Raw genomic sequence first — 22,081 nt, 5'->3', positions numbered from 1 at the left:
CAATGTAATTCGAATGTCAAGAGCTTTTAATTAAATAAACAAACAAACAACAAAATAAATTAAACAAGAAAAAACAGACACAAAAAAACCCAATGCAAATAAAATGGATTTGCGGTCTCCTTGAGCAAAAATTACACTTAAATCAAATAACAATCATAACCAAAAACAATAAAAAATAGACCCTGTCTCTGTGAAGAAAAAAACACTTCAATAAAAAACAATCAATAAAATGGAGTAAAATTGCACTTCAGTGCACTTGAAGTGTTCTTCATTGCATTGTTAGTCAGCACAAGAGTAACATACTTCACCTTCCGCAGAAACGTAATGTAAAACAATAGTTCCCCAGTGTATTAATTAAAAAAAATAGATCAGTAGAAAACGGATACGTAACGCGTATCTTGGAGACTATGCCATATTTGTGATTTTGAATCAGTGTCACTTTTGTCATTGCTTTAATATTGACAAAAAAACCCAAAAATAACCTGGAAATACACTGAAGTTCACATTGTGTGTCAATGCAGACGTCACCTCATTTGCACTTTCTTGATTCACTTTTTTCAACATTGTGTGTGGAATACGCTGTTTACGCTTAATGATATGTAACATGTTGTCGGAGTTTGGTCAAAGTCCATGTTTTGGATCCAGCAAAATGCGCTTGGTGCACAATGGCACAATGAGGTGTTATACTTTGGGAATCACTGCAGCTGAAACATAAGTTCCACCGGTTTTTATAGTTTATTTAATAGGGCTGTCAAAAATATTCTCATTACAAGAACGAGAGATGCATTCAGGGACACTCCGAACATCACAAAAACGGCTTTATAATGCGCACGCGTGTGTAAATAGACGGAAGGATAAAGAAAAACATGAATTGGATATCCTTATCACTCACTTCGTAACTCTTAGGAGTTTAATGAGTTTAATGAGCTCTGACAGTCTACAAAGCAGCACATTTTGGAGCTTCACTGTGTTCTGGGTCGCAGGAGGGGACATCCCAGAGGATTCATATGTTTCTCTAAAAGACGGTGCGTGTAGCACAGGTGGTCAAAACACCGTTATGGTGAGAGGGGGTAGCAGGAATGTAAAAAAAAATCCCCTGCAGAAATAGGGACAGTCGCGTTGGAATGTGCGACAGGAAATATACTTCCAATAGCAGAAAGCAACAGTTTTGTTCAAGATCTGTAAATGATGATGATGATGGCTGTGTTTGCGTGAGAGATGATCTGACAATTTCTGAGCCTGGTGACGTCATAATATGCAAATTAATTTACTCCCATCACAAACTTTGGGTCATACTGATGATTTTTTTTCTCATTTACAGTATGCTTTTATCTCTAACCATTTTCAAGCTACAACCACTTGAATTAGTAATATCAAAACTGTGGCACCTAAAGGGTTCATGCAGATGTACAATTTGCTACATTTACTGTAAGTATGCTGTAAATTACACTGGAAGAAGTCATTTACCTTACACAGTACCTTACACGATGTCTTTGAACCAACCCCTCATTGCTCATAATAACAACGTTTAAAGTGTGATTCAAATGTTCTGCTACTATTAAAGAGACTAGTGTTCGACGAACAGATTTTTTTACTTGTCTGGTATCTTTTAGCTTGATTGACATTTTCAAGTCATTTGGAGCTGTTAATATACATACAAATATATATAATCCCATCGTGTCCTTGATCTTTCTCTTCATTAAATACAGTAAAAATTGGTATATTTCACACATAGTTGCGAATGGTGATTAATCATGATTAATTCATTTGTCAACTGTGATTAATCAGGCAGCCCTATTATGTAATTGTCTTTGTCACAAACTTTTTCATGTCACAAAATGACAACGCGCAAACAGGCTGAAGATAACATCAATTGTGTTTTATACACAACAGGCATGAAGAAAGTATGTGATCGTGTAGCACACGACACACACAGCTAGCGAGTGCACACTTGCTAGCGCCCCACTGGAGAGACTGATTAACTGACAGGAGGGTTAACTCACTCCGTTCATTCCGCTATAGAACCAATGGGCCCAGGTGTTGAGACAGATGCAAAAAGTAAACCCTCGTGTCAATCAAGCCAGTTTGGTAGATAGAGAGGAGGAAACACGCATGCACATGTGAATATACTGTATCAAGGCAGGCAAAATGATCAAGTTTGTTTTCATTCATTTTTTGGTTTATTTATTGATTATCGTAACAGGCCTACCTGCGACACACATTTGTAGAATCACCACCTTACAGGTGACTGTAGTATTGTGTAAACAAAGTATTACCAGATTTGGTGTTGGGTGTGTGATCCAAGATGGCGGAATGAACAAGCAATGCTGGAAATATCATCCTTCCACATCTTTACTAATACCACAAGACTCAATGTACCACGAGGTACAATCTAACAGTTTGTTATGTGCAGTATTGTACGATAACCAAGACCAAAATCTTGGCAAAAACAAATCATTCAAAAACTGTGGCGTTGGAAAACCGAGGTTTGACGGTATATGTGAAATGTGTACTTAAGATTAAAACCTCATATGGACTGGCTGAGCAAAGAGAGTAAATCTCTTCTGCTGGAGCCTTCAATTCAGTTGGATAATGCCAAGCTGTCGGGGGATTTTGCTGACTATTTCTGTTGGTTTGTGAGCTGTGCGCACATGTAAGTCAAAAAGTATTCTGGAAAAGTGTGTCGTATCTTTTTATGAAACCTTAACGGCAACTAACTTTGTTGACGGTACTGTCTTCATTCAGTCTCATCTGTCTACTGCTTTAGCCTGTAGATTTAGTAATGGCTTCTCAAGATACAGATGATGCTCCTGCCTTGTGTTGACAGTGTGAGAATTAATCACAAACCTAATCCCCTCCCCTTCCCTCAAAACAAGAGTTCACAAAAGGTGTTGTTCCGGCAAAGCCATTCTGTACAGTGTTATACGCTGTCAGGTTCTCACTCTCTTGGGGAAATGATCCTCAGGGTTGCCGTATCTACCCCATTGATATTCCTGTCAGGTTAAGGATGAATATTTGCTGTTGCTCCTCACAGTGCACAAGAAGGAAAGCGGGATTGTGTAATCAAATCAAGCAGCATTTTTTTATTTTTATTGGCATCCTCGAGCAGTAATTATGAGACTGTGTGATTAGACTGAAGTGTGAGGCATCTGTCTTTACTGATCAAACCCCTTTAAAGAGGTTTATAAAGGATTTAATCAATTGAGACGGGACTCTGTGTGTGTTTGTGGGTACAATATATACTGTAGAGTAGTCAGTGTGTCCAGCTTGTATAGCAGTATTAATATACCATCCGCTGAAAATAAATCAAGACCATTGTTGTCTAAATAGTAGGGGTGCAACAATAAATGTATTGAACCATTTGATACAGTTGTCTCAGTTTGATTGCATTGTGAATCTAACAATTTGCAATTCAGTACTTTGCAAGTCTCAAGTCTTTAACCTCGAGTCAAGTGCTTGAATGCTTAAATATATATTGCGCGGGGTACCACAGGGTACAATACTAGGACCCAAACTGTTCAACCTATATATAAATGACAACTGCAGACGATACTCATGCCTTTTGTCCACAAAGCACATGTTGACCGGTTGGGCAGACTCCCCTGTACCTTCCAGCTGGTCCACCTTGCACCTCCTGTAGCCAAGGTTCGACTAACAATCGTACCTTTCTCTCCAGCACCCTGGAACAGACTTTCCCAGGGGGGCTGAGGAGTGTGATCCCCTTTCATTGGAACACACTGTGTCCTTAGACTCTGCTTCCTTGATGAAGGTATGTCAGTGGGATTGAGAAGGGCCTCAGAGTATTTCTTCCCTTTCCGACTATATTCTCAATCAAGGTCAGCAGGCTTCCATCCCCACTGTAAACAGTCTGGAGCGGGCACTGCTTCCCCTTTCTGAGGTGTGAGACGGTTTGCCAGAACCTCTTTGAGGCCGACCGAAAGTCGTACTCCATGGCCTCACTGAACTCTTCCCACACCCGAATTTTTGCCTCGACCACCGCCGAAGCCATATGCCGCGTGCCACTTGACCTGCCGGTACCTGTCAGCTGCTTCAGGAGTCCCACAAGCCATCCATACTCAATAGGACTCCTTCTTCAGGTTGACGGCTGCCCTGACCTCTGGTGTCCGCCATCGGTTTCTGGGCTTGCCGCCACCACTGCTTTGCGGCCGCAGCTTCGATCGGCTGCCTCAGCAATGGAGGCACTGCATACGGCCCATTCGGACTCGATATCCTCGTCCTTCCCCGGGATGCAGGCGAAGCACTGCCGGAGGTTAGAGTTGAAGACTCGACAAACGAGAGACTCTGCCAGACGTTCCCAGCACACCCTCACTACATGTTTGGGTCTCCCAGGTCTGTCCGGCATCCTCGCCTGCTATCTAATACGACTCATCACCAGGTGGTGATCAGTTGGCAGATCAGCTTCTCCCTTCACCCGCGTGACTAGAACATGTGGACGCAGGTCTGACAGTACAACTACAAACCTGCGGCCTAGGGTGTCCTGGCGCCAAGTGCACCTGTGGACATCCCTTTGTTCCAACATGGTGTTTGTTATGGACAAACTGTGGTTCGCACAGAAGTCCAATAACATCATACCACACGGGTTCAGATCGGGGAGGCCGTTCTTCCCAATCACGCCCCTCCAGGTCACACTGTCATTACCCGCATGAGCGTTTCAGCCTCCCAGTAGGACTACGGAGTCACCAGCTGAGGTGCTCTCCAGCACCCCTCTGATGGACTCCAAGAAGGCTGGGTACTTTGAACTGCTGTTTGGCGCATACGCACAAACGACAGGACCCTTTCCCCAATCCAAAGGCGTAGGGAAATTACCCTCTCATTCACTGGGGATGACTCTAACACAGAGGCACTGAGCCAGGGGGTTATTAATAAGTCCACACCAGCTCCCCGCCTCTCCCCTGCAGCAATTCCAAAGTAGAACAAGGCCCAGACCCTCTCGAGGAGTTTGGTTTCAGAACTCATGTGGGTCGAGGTAAGTCTAACTATGTCTAGCGAGAATGTTTCAACCTCTCGCACAAGTTCAGGCTCCTTTCCCACCAGAGAAGTGACATTCCATGTCCCAAGAACCAGATTTGGTCGCCGAAGACCAGGTTGCCCAGGGGCCTGCCCTCAACCGCCACCCAAAACACATTGCACCGGACCCTTATGCTTGCCCCCGCACGTGGTGGGTATACGGGATGGATATTCCATGTGGCTCCTTCGGGATGGGTCTGGCCGGGCCCCACAGGTGAAGGCCCGACCACCAGGAGCTCACCTGTGAGCCCCTCCCCCGGGCCTGGCTCCAGGGTGACGCCCTGGTACCCCACGTCCGGGCGAGGTGTAGTCCCTCCTCTTGTGTTTGTTCATAGGGTCTTCTGAATCACTCTTGCTCTGGCCCGTCACTTAGGACCTGTTTGCCTTGGGAGACCCTACCAGGGGTATATAGCCCCAGACAACATAGCTCCTAGGATCACTCGGGCACTCAAAACCCTACACAATAACTTGGTGGTTCACAGAGGAGAAGCACTGTTTAGTGTCTCTCAAATCAAATGCCATTATAACAATGTAACAATCTATTAAATTTGACAAATACAATTAATGCATTTGGAATTGCTTTATTTTTTTAAATAAAATAAGACCAATGTGAGAAGACTTAGCTGATATAACATTCAGGATGTATATAATCCACACAATCATTTTTTGTTCTTAAACATGATGGGACATCAATAGATGCATTCAATGAGGCAGATTTAAAGGGAAAATATGTTGTCTTGCTGGAAATTATCACGTTAGTTGAATACTTTGAATGGGAACACATTTTATTCAAGACATTCACTGAAAAGCTCAAGTATTTTCAAGTCATCAGACTAAAGTCCGAGTCAATTCCCGAGTCATTGATGTCAAAGTCCAAGTCGAGTTGCAAGTCGTTGATATTGTCAAGTTGGGTCTGAAGTCATCAAAATTGTGACTAGAGTCTGGCTCAAATCCAATTATTCTGACTTGAGTCTACACCTCTGCTATACTGTAACCCAAATGTAGATGTCACATGACATCAGTGAGCTGACATTAAAATCCCCGCAGCCGGATGAAATCAGAGGCTCTTGTGGCTGGCAGCAGATGGTATCTCAAGCGGCATGCAAAATGGCATTTTCATCTTTATTAGCCAAATTCCAGCTAAATTAAGTATGTAATAAGATGCATACACATACAACATGAGTCCTCATTGCATTTGTAGTTCATGCAAAACTTTAAAGAAAGTTTAATTGTGCCATGCACGCCCCAAATTTTCTGATTTTGTTTACTTCTCGTGGGGTAATGACCAGGAGTCCCGATTGTCATGAACGTGTCGCGGTGATTAAGAAGCGGGCCATCAGTGAAATAGACCATATGTTCCCAGCAGTGCTTCCTTGGTTCAACAAGGTCAGCAACCACACAGAGTGAGAGAGACAGGTAGGAAAGGATGCAGGCCCCCACAGTGCTGCCAGGCTGCCAGAGACCCGGCGCCAGGTGTTGGAGTTTCATGGCCTCAGCATGACAACAACAATCACCATAGCTGTCTCCTTGAACTTCATGCTGCAGTGGCACAAACACAAGTAGCATGGCAGACACACTTACCTTGTAAATGTTTTTACATTAAGGTGGATTTATGTACAGAAACAGTTTGATTGAGGAAATACACTGCAGTGTAGTGTAAATCACTATGATGCCAAAAGCAGGCATTCTTTCTTTAGAAGCACAAACAAAACCCTGTTTACACAAAACAACCTCAAAAATCCTACTGTAAACCTGTTCCGCATCGGATAATAAGCTGTGGCCATAATGGAGCTTTTAACAGCTTACGAGCCAGTTATTTCCCTCAGGAGCTGAGAGGCTAAAGTAGCGTGAACGTCGGTGCTTAGTCACCAGGTGGACACGGAGAGACAAATCAAAGTCATAACTCTTCTCCTGCTGCAGATTGTGTCAATGAGTCATGTTTGTCCATAAATTTAGTGTATTAGCTTGAGAGGAGTACACACCTGTACAATGCTTTATTGATCTTTTTTTAAACCTGCTACTACTGCCCCCAAGTGGACAAGTCAAATACATTATGTGGACGTTTTTCCACTATTAAGGTGATTAATGTGAACATATTTATTTCATGAAGCACTGTATTTCTAAAGAAAAAAATGAATCCAATAGTCATAAGGGGCAATTTCATAAGGTTATAAAAAGCATTTATATGTTAAAGTTCTTATTTTGTCAAATTGACGTTTAGAGTAATATGTATCCCGAAACCACCAAACGAGAAATCGATCCTCCCTCACTTGTTTGAAGTTTCAGTAGACGTTCTATGTTTTCATGACGTCATGAAGGAAAAACTCCTTCCCTCCTCTGACCCGCCCATAGATAGACCAACCTGCCGTGTATATGCACCCACCACTACAGGGACAAAAAAGCAGGCTTTGCTACACATCTTAAAATAAAGACTGGTACTCTGCCAACTATCCATCAGGCAGCTAAACAAAATATAATCAACTTCCTTGTCTGCATTATTAATATGCTGAATGGTGTTTCTAATATTTTGCCTATACATACAGTAAATAGGTAACCAAAACATTATCACCACCACTTAGTAAGATGCAGTACATTCTATAACCACAAAAAAGGAGTACTCATATCTTTATAAAGGTGTTTTAAATGTATTTCACTATTGTATTGTTCTTCATTAGACTGTGCAGGTGTACCTAGGGTTTTGGCTGGTGAGTAAATGACTCATTTTTCACTTTAAATCCATTTCTCCTCACGTCCTTGCATTGCCAAGCCAGGATTAGGAAGTTGTGCCCACAGCGCAACACCCACACTTAAAAAAAAAGCTGACATTGCACTATTTCTATGACTTTTTCTCATGAGCCTGCATCATAAGCAGCGAGTGATTAGCAGTGAAGAGGACACACACACACACACACACACACACACACACTGTTTAGTAAGCCTGTTGTGTAATGGGCTCTCAGCCAGAGCTGCTGACTGTGCCTACCACACACACACACAGATTCTAGTGACACTGTGACACTGATACTCAGCTGGTATTCACATAATCTACCCAACACCAAAAAAAGCAAAAGCCACTACGGAGGCGGCACCACAAATCAAGATGCTTCATCTGTGATATTGTCAAATAACACAGTATTGTTCATTAATGAGGGTGTGTAAAAGAGATACTGAATATGACGAAGCCCTATTTGGCATGAGGTTCAGAAACAAAGGGACTATAGATTCAACTGCCAAACTGTCTTATCTAATGCATTACCAGGATTTAAATGTGTGGCAACAGTGTCCAAGGGACTAAAAATGCGGCCTTTAACCAAATTGCCTAAGACCTGATTCGTCTGACTAGCGTAGACACTCAATGCAAGTGCTCTTCAGCAAGGGACTAGTGATGGGAAGCTGACCACTACTCCAGTGTGTCGCCAAGATTGTGCATTTGCTTTGTCACTCAATAAAAAAAATGCATGAATAGTGAGTCACCAACGCATAGGGTGCTTTGTTTGGAGACTCGATTCCGTGGATTGATACACCACAGGGAAAATGAACTGGTTTATTACGTGCAATACTGTACAAAAACCAAGGCTCAAAAACCGAACCATATGAAAACAAGGGCATTCAAAAACTGAGGTTTGACTGTATGTACCTTGTCTATTACGAAAAATTATCATCATTTTCTGTCTTCTTTAGGTGATCACCTTGACAAGAGAGCAACAAAACATCACCTGAAGTCAAGAACAGATGCTCCTTGGTAATTTGTTCTGCAGAGATTTTATTCTGGATGAAAAAAGGGCATTTGTGAGGATTCTCTAGAGAAGCCAACCAACCCAAGAGCAGACCAATGCTCATGAACACTTCCTTCAAGTCTTTACTTCGAAGTCTAGCTCTCCTTTAACAATTGTTAGAGCACAAGGAGCAGACAACATGGTGCCTCCGCTACTTTGGCTGTGCATGGCCGTGCTTGTGGCTTCTCAGTCGCCTGTACATGTCAAGTGTCCTCATTTGTGTGTGTGTGAGATTCGTCCTTGGTTCACGCCCCAGTCAACCTACAAGGAGGCAACAACAGTGGACTGCAATGACCTGAGGCTGACACACATCCCTCTCAACCTTTCCACGGATACTCAAGTGTTACTGCTCCAAAGTAACGCCATTTCTCACACCCGAGGGGAGCTGGACGCCCTGCTGAACTTGACAGAGTTGGACTTGTCGCAGAACAACTTCAGCTCTGTGGAAGCTGTAGGCCTCAGAAGCATGAATCATCTTACCACCCTGCATCTGGAGGAGAACCAGATCAGCCAGCTGCCGAACAACTGTCTAGGAAATCTCTCCAACTTGCAGGAGCTCTATATAAACCATAACCTTATTATTTCCATCTCCGCTCGGGCATTTTCAGGTCTGCACAACCTGCTGCGTCTTCACCTTAACTCCAATAAGCTACATGTCATAGACAGCCGCTGGTTTGAAGAAACACCTAACCTTGAGATCCTTATGATTGGGGAGAACCCGGTCATTGGCCTTTTGGACATGAACTTCAAGCCCCTAGGAAGTTTGAGGAGCTTGGTTCTTGCTGGCATGGATCTTGCTGATGTTCCTCCAGATGCATTTGTAGGCTTGGATAACCTGGAGAGTATCTCTTTCTATGACAATAAACTGGTCAGAATCCCCCAATTGGCCCTTCAGAAAGTCCCCAATTTGAAATTCTTGGATTTAAACAAAAACCCAGTTCACAAAATTCAGGAAGGAGACTTCCGAAACATGCTTCATCTAAAAGAGTTGGGTATCAACAACATGATGGAGTTAGTATCAATTGATCGCTATGCTCTGGACAACCTACCGGAACTGACCAAGCTGGAGGCCACAAACAACCCCAAACTGTCTTATATCCACCGGTTGGCCTTCAGGGACATGCCCTCCCTGGAGAGCCTGATGCTCAACAACAACGCCCTCACTGCTCTGTACCAGCACTCTGTGGAGGTTTTACCAAACCTAAGGGAGATCAGTCTGCATAGCAACCCCCTGCGCTGCGACTGTGTCATCCAGTGGATGAGCTCCAACAGGACCTCAGTACGTTTCATGGAGCCCCTGGCAATGGTTTGCACCTCCCCTGCAGAGCTCAGGGGCCAGCGTGTTCGAGAGCTAAGACTGCTAGAGTCCCCTGAGCAGTGCATCCCACTGATATGCCATGACACCTTCCCTGGCCACCTCAACCTAAATCTTGGCATGAGTGTCAGCCTGGACTGCCGGGCCATGGCTGAACCAGAGCCAGAGATATACTGGGTGACCCCTCTTGGAAACAAAATTGAGAAGGACACTGTGTCAGAGCACTACCACCTGAGCAGTGAGGGGACTTTATGGCTGTCCCATGTACAGGTGGAGGATTCTGGACATTACACCTGTGTGGCCCAAAACACAGAAGGGGCCGACACACGGGTTGCCTCAATTCGAGTGAACGGCACCCTGCTCGACAGTGCTCAGGTGATGAGGATCTACGTCAAGCAGACAGAGTCGCACTCCATCCTTGTCTCTTGGAAAGTCAATTCCAATGTTATGTCCTCCAACATAAAATGGGCCTCAGCCACCATGAAGATTGACAACCCGCACATCACTTACACGGCTCGTGTACCCGTCGATGTTCACGAATACAACCTCACTCATCTTCAGCCTGCCACAGAGTATGAGGTATGTCTGACGGTCTCCAACGTCCACCTGCAGACGCACAAGTCTTGCGTAAACGTCACAACCCGTAGCGCAACCTTTGCCCTGAACCTGTCCGAGCAGCACCCGAGTGCTGCAGTGCTTGCCGTCATGGCAACCGCACTGGCCTTCCTCAGTCTGGCCACCGTGGGAGTCTACACGGCTCGCAGATGGAAGAGAAAGAACTATCACCACTCCTTGAAGAAGTACATGCTTAAGACGTCCTCTATTCCTCTCAATGAGCTTTACCCGCCGCTCATCAACCTGTGGGAGGCGGACGGGGAGAAGGACAAAGATGGCAGCACAGAAGGAAAACCCTCTGCTGTGGATACCACGCGTAGCTACTATATGTGGTGAGGATGGAGTGAGGAGACATGGCCGCCCCTCCAGCAGCACAAGACAAGAAACTTTTGCCATTTTTAGTGCAAAAGTCAAATAAAGTTCTATTGTCGGCTTTGCTAATACGTGGCAGAGTGAACAAAGACAGGATTTTTTTTATTAGTATAGCGTATCGCAGTTGTTTGATTCTTTCCAGTTCTTGTTTTGGTCTTCAAGACAGCAGTTGTATATAGCGTCCATGTTACTTTAGTTGCTATGCCGTATCTGTGGTGCATTTCTAACTCACTTTTACTTGGGTTAATAATACTGCAGCAGGGGCAGCATTGGTAAAGATGATTCTTTCTTTCTGTTTTGTAAAACAGATAAACTGTGTGCACTGATAGATCGAGGAGTTTGTATGAACTCTGACAAATACAAGCTGACAGCGCATTTTAGACTTGTTACACTGTCTACTGAATGTTGGCAACTGTGCAGTAATGTTGTATCAACTATACCGTTACACTTTGTCATTTAAATACAATAGCATTTTAGTTTGTAGATAAATGTGACGTTACATGCTAGAAATACAAATGTTGGCTAGAACCTTTTATTTTTCAAACAATGAACATTAGAATGTTTTTGCCCTCGCCCTCATAAATGACATGAGGAGTACTTTTTTTGTTAGGGTTTTTGCTGATTGGTTAGATTTTCACATGTAATATGTTATATTGACAATGTCAAAATAAATACTTTTCTGATTCTTTTGCAGACGTCTTTGTTTTTTTACTATTTCACTTTAGACATGCCGCACAGATTCAGTTGCTAGCTGCCTGTAGTCAGAACCACCCCTTCATGATCCAAGGTGTGCCCCATTTTGCGCAAGGGTGAGTACATTGCTGCCATGAGGCATGGAGCAAAAGATGGCAGAATTCACACACTTTTCAATAAATTAAAACAATAATTTATTGAACAATTTGTTGTGGTACACTGTAATGGTACAGCTGCTGCCATTTATTGCCAAAACATTCATCTAACTAAATTCAAGTTCTGGTGAAATACTACAATAAACTTTATTAGGTCAGTTAGGCCCAGAATTCCTGGTGGCGGCTCTGTTCCTGACACAATAATTTTGTAATGGCTGGTTTGGCCAAGGGCTGCCCTGCCGATAGTCATCATGTTTGCTGCACAATGACTGTTAGGAATAAAAATACAGATCATAACCACACACATTACTCATATTTATCAGTATTTTATGAAAAAAAAAAAAAAAAAAAACAAAAGAACATTTCACTCAAATCAACTCACTCAAAACCTATGCTGACAAGTCATTTTCCCACTCATTGATATAAGTAAAATATTCATTAACTCCTGCAGACATCATGTTCTTGCAGACTGTGCTGAGAGACAAATGTTATAAAAATTGTTTTCATTAATTTCTTATAAAAGTGAGAAAAATGCTGACTTATGCCATTTAAAAGTTCAGTGGCTGTCTGAAGTAAAGCGGCACATAGATTTAAAGACGCAGGAGGTTGATGTACCATGTTAAAAAAACATTTTCAAATAAAGAATTAATGGATTTACCATGACTGCAACAATGGCATCAAGGAGACCCTGATTCAAAGTCAGTCTGTGTTCAAGTGTAAGTCAATGTGGCTCCGGAGAGACGCAACGGAAACCAAGATTGGAGGCAGAGCTGTCCGGCGTGTTCTGGCTCCGTGCCGCACAGCGGTACCGGTAACAGTATGACTACGAGTGGGGGAGAAATGTGATGTACATAAATTAAATTCATCTCACCAAATATTACAGAATTAAATAAAAAAATACCTCAATGTCCACAAAATACCCTCTGTAAGCTTTTAAAATATCATGCATTTTTGCATAAAACCTTACCTTATGACACATGTATGAACCTCCCTTCTTTACTTTGTCAGTGCCTGATGGAGGACCTGTCTAAAAAAAAAGATGGCAATAATGTGTCGATATTAGAAGTAAAATTCAAACTTAAAGGAAAAATGCACTTTTTGGGGGAATTTTGCCCATCATTCACAATCCTGATGTGACTCATGAACACATATTTATTTCCCTTTTCTGTGCAAAGAGAGAAAATGCGTTAGCATGATGGAGCGGGTCACGGGATCCACCTACTGTATTCAACGATAAAGCCCTCTAAAAAAACCCTCCAACAACGTTTTATCGGTTTATATACCGTACATGCTGTGAACATACATTAACAGGTACATTCAGAAAATGTAATACTTGCAGTATTTTGCCTTATTTTGATCATTAAAAACATTACCGGAACTTCTTTCCTAGGCGCATTGATTTCACATAGCTGACAGGAGCTAACGCTACTTCCGTCAACACAGCAGCATAGCAAAGTTGAGAGCTAGTAGTATCCACTCTTGAGTCTGTCCAGTTGTTTAGGGGGTAGTGTGTGGAATCTCAAAGTTGACCAACTTTTCAGCTTATTGCCACAACCTTCTACAATAAATGCGCAAGGCATGATTTATAACCTATCGTTAACTTTTCAAAACTCACAAACAACACAGCAGCAGTTGTAGTAGGTAGTGTACCGCTCAGCAGTGGCTTGAGGCGTTCTGAGTGACACTGAGACTAGCAAGGCGTTGTGTTACTCTCGCCAGAATAATATAGTTCTTTATGTTAGCTGCTACAATAACATGATTGCGGTAGCTTGGTTAATATACAGGTCAGATAATAAATGGACCATTGCTGTCTTTTTTTTAAATTTGTTTATTTTTTTTAGGGCTTTATCGTCGAAATAAGTGGGTCCCGTGGGTCCATTGTTAGCTCCGTCATGCTAACTCGTTTTCTCTCTTTAGAAAACACAGAAAAGGGAAAGAAATATATGTTCATGTTTCACATAAGGATTGTGGGTGATGGGCAAAATTCCAAAAAAGGGGGGCTTTCCTTTAAAAACGTTCTAGGACATGTTGAGATGGTGTGACCTTACCGGATTACTTTGTTGCTCTGTGGAGTGACGCACTGTCCACCAGTCTGACGTCCATTCCCACGCATTGCCCACCATGTCAAACACACCGAAAGCATTGGCGGGAAAAGACATCACCTGCAGGGAGCCAGACATTCCGATCATTTACTTGGGACGGGAAAAGACTGTAACTTCGCCAGGTGAAAATGTGGCAGAAACAAAAGAGACAAAGGAAAAGGAAAAAGAAAGAGAAGAAAATATTTGTTTGAATTGATGAATAGCCTTTTTGAATTATGGACAGGAAGAAATTTCTGAAAACGTAATGCCAGATTTATTTTTACAAAGTATTAATATAAGGACTATTTTTCATCATTGATCCTTCAAAAATATTTCAAACTTGCGAGTTTACAGATGACTAAGGGTGGTCAAAATTTCCGTAAAGTAGCATTCCTTATTTATAAATGGAATATTTTCTGCGTCAGAGCACAGAGAACCTGTTTACAAACTTCTAAATACGATTTTTAACATTATTAGAGACCTCGAGACATGAAAGAACACCCCTGTAGTCACCTTTACACTCCTATTAGCCAATACAGTATGGATTTGTTTCAGACATGAGAAACAAGTTACTTAAGGAAGATCACATGGTTACATTTGTACAATTCAAAGTGTCTGAAAAGTAGACATAATAAGTAGCGGTGTCACGATACACTCAGTTCATGAGATGAGACGATACACGAGATTGGGTCTACTAGAACGAGACAAGATTTTAACATTACTTTTAAGAAAAGTAATGTAAGAAAAGTTACTTTTAAGAAAAGTAATGAAAAATGAAAAAAATCTGACAATATACTGCAAGCTACTAAGTACTACGTTCTACTCTTCTACACTCTGTGAGTATGTTGCCGACCCCACCTCTACCCACCGAGACTGTATGACAGACCAATGGGCTCACTACGTTCAAGCCGTTGTTCTACAGACACGCATGCACATGGCAATCTACTGAAGCCGTCAAAATGATCAAGTTAATTTTCATTTATTGGGTGATTAATTCATTAATTAATTGATTATTGTCCCAGGCCTAGTGCCCACAATACATTTTTTTTCTCTCAACAAGAAATCTTGTCGCATTTTCGTCTTCTGAGCTCTTGTGACACCCCAAATAAGAGAAAATAAGACATATAAGACTCATAAGACAACACTGTGTGTTGTTATAAATGTGTTCCGGTGCTAAGAGGGCTGAGTGGGGGGGAGGACAGGAAGTGACGTCGGGGGATCAAAGTTGAGTTTTAGCTTGGTGTGGGTCACGGCCACAACAATAGCTCATGTTAGGGATTATTGAGCCTCTTGCGAGATTATTCAAACCTGCAATAAAAGCCTGTTGTTCCGCCGATCAAGCGTGGTGCTTGTGTGTCTCACCCAACATTACAGTAACATTACTGACACTTAGTGACCACTGTAGAATACTACATATCATCACAACGTCTTCGAATGTGTCTTCTGAATGCCTTATAGTTGTATTTGACTTCTATTGTATTTAATGCTTGATAATGCTTAAGGCAAAAAAAAACAACATAAAATTTACTCAAAGATGCATATTTTTGAATAACAATAGGCCATATTAAACCACAAAACACCATGATGTAATAATTCATGTATTTTTGAAAAATAATAGTGATAATTTGAAGCCGTTTCCCACAGAGGCTGAGTGGGAGTACGCAAAGTGGAGAGGGCTTGCTATATTATTAGATATTGAACAAATTTGCTTTGTCACCTATAACACAAAGCTAATCTTGTTCGACTAGCTCAGCATACACTGGCCTATGTAGAATTGGTATTAGCATCTTTAATGTACAAAATGGATATTTTTTCCTGGATGAGACCTTAGGTGGACACAATGTAGATACTGCTGCAGTAAACCAGTAGTGATTTTCTGCAAAAGGTCAATACAGTGGCTGGCGACCAGTCCAGGGTGCACCCTGTCCCTCACCCAAAGTCAGCCGGGATAGGCTCCAGCATACCCCTGCGACCCTAGTGAGGACAAGCGGCATAGAAAATGGATAGATGGATGGGTCAAACACAGTGCCTATCAATCTAAAGTACCTTAGTACAGGTTTACAGCTCCCCCTACAGAGCATGTGCTACAACTACAATTATATTCATTCAATCTGTGAAAATCATGAGCTGCCAGTTTATCATCAGAATTTTTAATTTCCTGTGTATTTTAAAGACTAATTCATCCAAGTCAATTATAAATCAGATTTCATGATTCTTCCATCTTACCTGAGTTATGCCAGCGGGATTTCATTTCCTGACTCTCACTCTCACTTACCGGTGAGGTTTTGATGTATCCATCTTCTGCAGAATTATGGTGGGGGAAGTCCCCCTGCCAGAGGTTGGCAAAGTGTTGCCCCTTAGGGTTCAGCAGATTTCCCCATGGATAAAGTCTGCAAAGGAGAGAATTATACAATGGAGACATGTTGCCTACAGAACTGCTGAAGGTGCAGTTTTTAATCTGTATGATGATCACACCTGTCTTTTAAGTTGCCCCTGCAGGCGTACTCCCACTCTGCCTCTGTGGGAAGCCTCTTGTTGGCCCAGGTACAGTATGTAACAGCGTCCGCCCAAGACACATGAATAACAGGATGGTCCAGTCTAAAAAAAGATAAGATTTTAGTTGAAAAACGGGGGTTCTTTTTAAAATTATGTGTCCTTGCCTGTCTTTGATATCACTGTCTGGGCCCTCGGGGTGTCTCCAGTTGGCACCATTCACTGGGAGCCACCAGGGTGCAGCAGCCACCTAGAATTAGCAATTAACTTAGCAAGTAATTTACCCATACTCCTTGCTTCTCACTGATCTGTATAATATATCTGGATAGCTCATTGGCAATGACTTGTGAAGCCACACGGCCGCCATATTGCCACTCGCAAGAAACACTTCTCGGACAAGCTTTTGCATTCGTGGTGAACTTCTTTTATTAATTCGGATTGGACACAAATTTTGCCTTAAGATGCCTGCATGTGCAGCTATTAACTGCACAAATCGCCAGTTCAAAGGCTGTGGACGAACATTTCACCTGTAAGTATGATTGAAATGTAGATTTATGATTGATAATTTAAGGCAGGGGTGTCAAACTCGTGCCATGGAGGGCCGAGACACTGCGGGTTTTCTTTCCAGCCAGTCACTAAAGCAGGTGATTTTAATGATCAACACCTTCAGTTTGAGGGAAGGAGCTCATCAATTAAATCAACTGCTGCAGAAACTGGTTGGAGAGAAAACCTGCAGCGTCTCGGCCCTCCAGGGCACGAGTTTGACACATGTGATTTACGGGTTTTGCACTGTCGATCTCTCAGATATTTTCGATCGTGTAAAATTCCTCTGATTAAATGTATGTCCAGAACTGATGCGTTTATATAGCTCTATAATAGCTAAGAGGAAATTTACGGACTTTTTTGTTATATCAGTCAAACTTGTCTATAGCGGCCACTAGAGGGAGACTGCAAAAGTGTCCGCTATAAACAGGTGGCCTCTATAGACAGGTTGGCGTCCAGTTTGAATGTTGACAAGTAGAGGAAAAAAAAGAAAAAAAAGGGAAAAAAATAATAATAATGTTGACCAGTAGAGGGCACTGTGGGACTGTGGATAAAAGTTGTACAGCACTACTAGGCTTGTTATTATCCACGACCCACAGAACAAAGCTGTGCTCGTAATGTCTTACGCTTGTTTTTAATATTTTACTTTTTATACGGCAGACTGTCATTACAGCTTTACTTGATCAGGAAGTGACGGGAAGTGACGGTGGGCGTCCCGAGCAGGAGAGGTAGGCTCAGTGCTAGCTGTGAGTTTCGAGAGAGTTGGGAAGTGTGTTTATGTTGGCGTGGATGTAAAGTCCTGCAGTGTTCTCCGCTGTTAATAAAGCCATTAAAGTGCATCAGCAACGTGAGTCTCTCCTTCCCCACAACAAGCGGCATTACAGTATTGACCAGTGCACATTGTCTCACACCAGGAAATAAACGGTGTCACTTGTTACAGGCATTGCCTGGACAGCTATGTAGTGGGGCTTGTTTAACCTTTGCCTTGTGGGCAAGCAGGAAGGAGAGACGAGACGTGTGTGTGTTCTGAGCTGCTCTCTGGTGGCTGCGTTCAATAAATAAAGCTGGCAGAAGCAAGAGGAGAAGTTTCCTTCTTTGCTGGAGTCAGGTCGCCCTTAATACGGTTCGAAGTTGAATAACACTAACAAGTTAACAGACTAGTAGCGAACGGAAAAGAAGACGGCTTTGTTTGTGTCGAATACAGAAGATGAGGACTTTGATGGATTTGTGGATGAGGATTGATAAAAAATAACGTGAGTACATTCTAAAATACTTCAATTAAGTACAATCTAACTCAGTTTTGCTCCCGCTGCTGCATGCATGCTAGCGTATGTTTTTTTTTTATTGTAGCGTTGCTGGGAGCACGTCCTGTTCCCAGCCTACTTTGTGGTAATGTTTTGGTGCAAATGCTCTTAAAGTTACATGTTTGACCACGAAATAGCAAGCTCAAAAGAAGACGGCTTTTTTATGTGGAACAACTGACAGTTTGTGTGGATCTTGTGAATAATTGTGACTGAGCTAGGATTTACGTAATTAAAGTCTACACACGACGGCTTCATTGATAGAAAAACGAAACTTTTTCGTGCATGAAGCTTCTACTTGAGTCGGTAATTTGGCTGCTATATGCGGTCAGATATTGACCAAGGGAGACAAAATGGGTGGCCGCTGGCCGCGTTAGACAGGTGACTGCTATACACAGGGTCTATAACATGTAAATTTGCTGTGGGGGATTTTTCAGTGGCTGCTATAGGCAGGTGGCCGTTCTATAAAGGTGGCCGCTAAGACAGGTTTGACTGTATATGTATTTTTTTAAGGGACGAAGGTTGTGTTACTTGAAGGAATGGGAGAATCTCAATGTTTCCATGATGCTTACCAGGCATTGTATACAGTGTATACAGTCACTCTCTTTTATGATTCATATTTTGTACAGACGAGAGCATAGTGAATTGTATGAAAGTAAGAAAAAAAAATTAAAGGATCATGACCATGGATTTTAGTGGAAAAAAGGGATGGGATATGCAGTTAAAATTAAAATGTCTTTCTCGAGGAGTAAAACTATGCATTGCTATAGGGGAGTGCTGAACCAGGGTGCACAGTAGAATTTTATCCCAAAGGAAATGAGAATTGGAAGGGGAAAAAGTACATTTAATATAGCCAAAAGATGGAGAATAACGTATCAAATTGTTTTTAAGGGACGAAGGTTGCGTTACTTGAAGGAATGGGAGAATCTCCCCGCTTTTTAATTTAAAATATAAATGTTCTGCGAGCCTCTTCATCTGCTTTGTACACTACGTACGCTGTGCAAATGTAGTCGATATGTGAGTGGTAAGATGGCGTCTCTGTGGCTTCAGCGGCTTGCACGGCGGCATGTGACGTATGAGCTATCCAGATATATTATACAGATTAGTGGTGCTTCTGAGTGCTTACTCAGAAGACACAGGAGTCCATTGCACAAACACTTTTAAGTGACCATTGGGTACAATCAAAAGCCGAAAATGTCTTCACAGCGTGTTATTGGGCCATGATGCTTTCAATTTCCGTTAGAACATCTCTGTGTGAAGTTTCCATGTTCTCCCCCAGCCATGAAAGTGCACGGTTTCCATGGCAACCACATGGACAGAGGGTCCGTCTGTGGGCTGTTGCACAGATGAGCGGTCTATAAGAGGAAACGTTGTTGTCCATGCTTATTGAATATTTTCTAAACAAAAATAAATATACTTACTGCTTGTGTGATTTGGCGTTTGACGGCCTCACTCAGAATTCCTTCGAAAACAAACGAATCCCCAAACGTCTCTGCCTGGGAGAATAACAAGCCAAATGCTGATGATCCCTCAAGTAAAAAAATAAAATACATCGACATTCACCACAACACAAGAGCATCCATAGGGAATTTTGACTTGACGAGCACCTCCGTCACGTAGCCTGTGGCATTGACAAAGCTCTGGAACTGTCGGTTAGTGACTTCCTGGATGTCCATGTAGAAGGAGTCCACATGGACCTGCCTCTGAGGACCCTCGCCATCCGCAGGGATACCCGGGTTGTCTGTTCCCATCAGAAATTCTCCACCAGAAATCAGCACCATCTACAGAATATGCAGAAAATAGTAACAATGTAAATGTTGTAAATTTTGTCTCCTGTTCGTCACGACGTCGAAGTTAGCTTTCGATTGGGTTTAGGTAGAATTAACTTAATGTGCAGTGCGACTGTTTGCCCACTACAGTAGGTTCTCTACTTACGAACACAATTGGTTCCAGACGACCGTTCGCAAGTTGATTTGTTCGTAAGTCAAACAAAAGGTAACTTACCAATTATATAGGTACTACATGTATGTGTATACATATATACATACATGCGTATGTATGTAAATATGAGTTTGGGTGTAGTAGTAACATTAAACGAGGATAATTAATGAAAAAAAAACAACAATAATAAAAATGATATAATAATACGTAATGATAAATGTTATTTACCTTTGAAGAGGAGTGTCCGCGCATACGTCATTGGTGGTCGTGGTGGAGGAGGAGGAGGAGTTATTGAAAAAAGGACAAATCGTCGTCGTTGTCATTAGGCTCTTGTAAAAGAGGTAGTGTTCTGTGGGTGGTGTAGAATAAGCAGGCCTAGTAACTATTTATAACTTTATAACCAGCTCTGCTGGTTTGTATCATACAACTACAACTTAGCCTTCCTCTCTCTCCCATCTTCCTCTCCTGTTGGTCCCATTAGCAGTGTCACAGTGCCCTCTACTGCTCAAGCATGTAGCAGTATAAATATGGAGTTACTACAAGGCAAAATACATGAAAATATAGACCAGTCAGCTTGCGTTCGTATCTCCGAATGTTCGCAAATCGGATGTTCGTAAGTAGAGAACCTAGTGTAATTGTCTTGTTTTAGTGACACTTCTTTATGTGAAAACATTTAAGGTAATATATTGCCTGACACCCACCATGGTGTTTGTGAAACTTTTATTCTATTTGTGAAAATGCAATAAAAGCACATTTCTCAGTTTTTTCAGCATCTAGACCACATTAGACCGAGTCTACATCACTGTACCTGGACTTCTCAAATCTGGATCAACCATTATAATATTTGTAAAAATGCAAGAAGGCCACATTTGTCTTTTTTTCACCCATCATCTAGACCGCATAAGACCTGGTCCACTTCGAAAACCACTGTAACTATACTTTTCAAATCTGGACTAAATTATAGCACAAAAGAAGCAAACTTCAGAATCGTCAGTTAGTCAAGCGACATATAACAAGAGGGTACGACTCATTTGCATTCAATTAGATGCTCCTATTCCATCCCCTACCCTTTATAGGCCATGTTCACTGTGAGGGTACTCACATGTGTTGCTGCAAGCTATTTAGACAATAATGGCTGTATTGACTCATTTTCAGTGGATAGCCAATCAGCGATATAAGCTTTACACTGACTATACTAAAGTATATGCAGATGTAATTTATGTAGTATTGTCTCTTTAAAAGGAACAATATTCCAACAGTTGCTGGAATGCGAGGGGCGTACTCACTTTGATGATCTACTGTAACGTGATAGCAATATATACAGAAGGAGCTATTTCGTGTATGTCAACCGTGGGTGATTACCTTACTTAGTATCTTCTCCTTTCCATGCGCACCAGACTGCAACACATTTGCTTCTCTCGAATACTTTACGGCTGCATCCTGGGATGATTTCTTATCCTCCACAACAGGGTCTCTCTTCAAACTCTCACAGCCGCAGCTCGCTGTACCCTGTGCGCCGGCTGCCTCTGACTGAGTCCCGTGTACATACGTTTTGTCCAGACATCCCAAATATATGACTAATACAGCCAAAAAGCGAAGCATTGTCGCTCAGGCACTGTTCATGTTGTTAAGACTTACACTTCCGCAAAGTCACGTGATAAGTGTTCTTTCTTCTTCTTCTTCTGCTTGCCAGTCATCTTTTATATTGCGCCCCAAGAGGCTTGTCGCGATACTGTAATATGTATAATAATATATACTTCTATATATA

At 42.2% G+C, this 22,081-nt stretch overlaps 2 protein-coding genes across 8 annotated transcripts in view; one reads left to right on the top strand and one right to left on the bottom strand.

Moving 5' to 3' along the window:
* The window catches only part of LOC129186073 (leucine-rich repeat neuronal protein 1-like), an 18,476-nt gene extending 6,157 nt beyond the window's left edge, over positions 1 to 12,319 (top strand). For all 3 annotated transcript variants that reach the window (XM_054783909.1, XM_054783910.1, XM_054783911.1), the window contains one exon: positions 8,710 to 12,319. In XM_054783909.1, coding sequence (XP_054639884.1) covers positions 8,944 to 11,070 — 2,127 coding nt within the window. In that variant the 5' untranslated portion in view covers positions 8,710 to 8,943 and the 3' untranslated portion in view covers positions 11,071 to 12,319. The remainder of the gene's footprint in view (positions 1 to 8,709) is intronic.
* sumf1 (sulfatase modifying factor 1) lies at positions 11,666 to 22,081 on the bottom strand. Of its 5 annotated transcripts, XR_008572193.1 has the most exons (10): positions 21,676 to 22,081; positions 19,980 to 20,153; positions 19,794 to 19,901; positions 16,696 to 16,778; positions 16,511 to 16,633; positions 16,311 to 16,425; positions 14,003 to 14,116; positions 12,922 to 12,981; positions 12,613 to 12,777; positions 11,666 to 12,223 (listed from the first exon to the last, which is right to left on the bottom strand). XR_008572193.1 is itself a non-coding variant. In XM_054783914.1 (9 exons), exons 1-9 carry the CDS (start codon positions 21,913 to 21,915, stop codon positions 12,676 to 12,678), a joined length of 1,119 nt encoding a protein of 372 aa, XP_054639889.1. In that variant the 5' UTR covers positions 21,916 to 22,080; the 3' UTR covers positions 12,289 to 12,675. The 5 variants fall into 5 exon arrangements, 4 of the variants coding, with proteins under 4 accessions (XP_054639889.1, XP_054639890.1, XP_054639892.1 ...); XM_054783914.1 differs by lacking the exon at positions 11,666 to 12,223 and having other exon boundaries at positions 12,289 to 12,777; positions 21,676 to 22,080; XM_054783915.1 differs by lacking the exon at positions 11,666 to 12,223 and having other exon boundaries at positions 12,289 to 12,777; positions 19,794 to 19,868; positions 21,676 to 22,072.

This window comes from Dunckerocampus dactyliophorus, chromosome 8 (genome assembly GCF_027744805.1).
Source record: "Dunckerocampus dactyliophorus isolate RoL2022-P2 chromosome 8, RoL_Ddac_1.1, whole genome shotgun sequence".
NCBI classification, from domain to species: domain Eukaryota; kingdom Metazoa; phylum Chordata; class Actinopteri; order Syngnathiformes; family Syngnathidae; genus Dunckerocampus; species Dunckerocampus dactyliophorus.
Note: the sequence above shows the minus strand (reverse complement) of the source record. Positions and strands in the feature narration are given on the sequence as shown.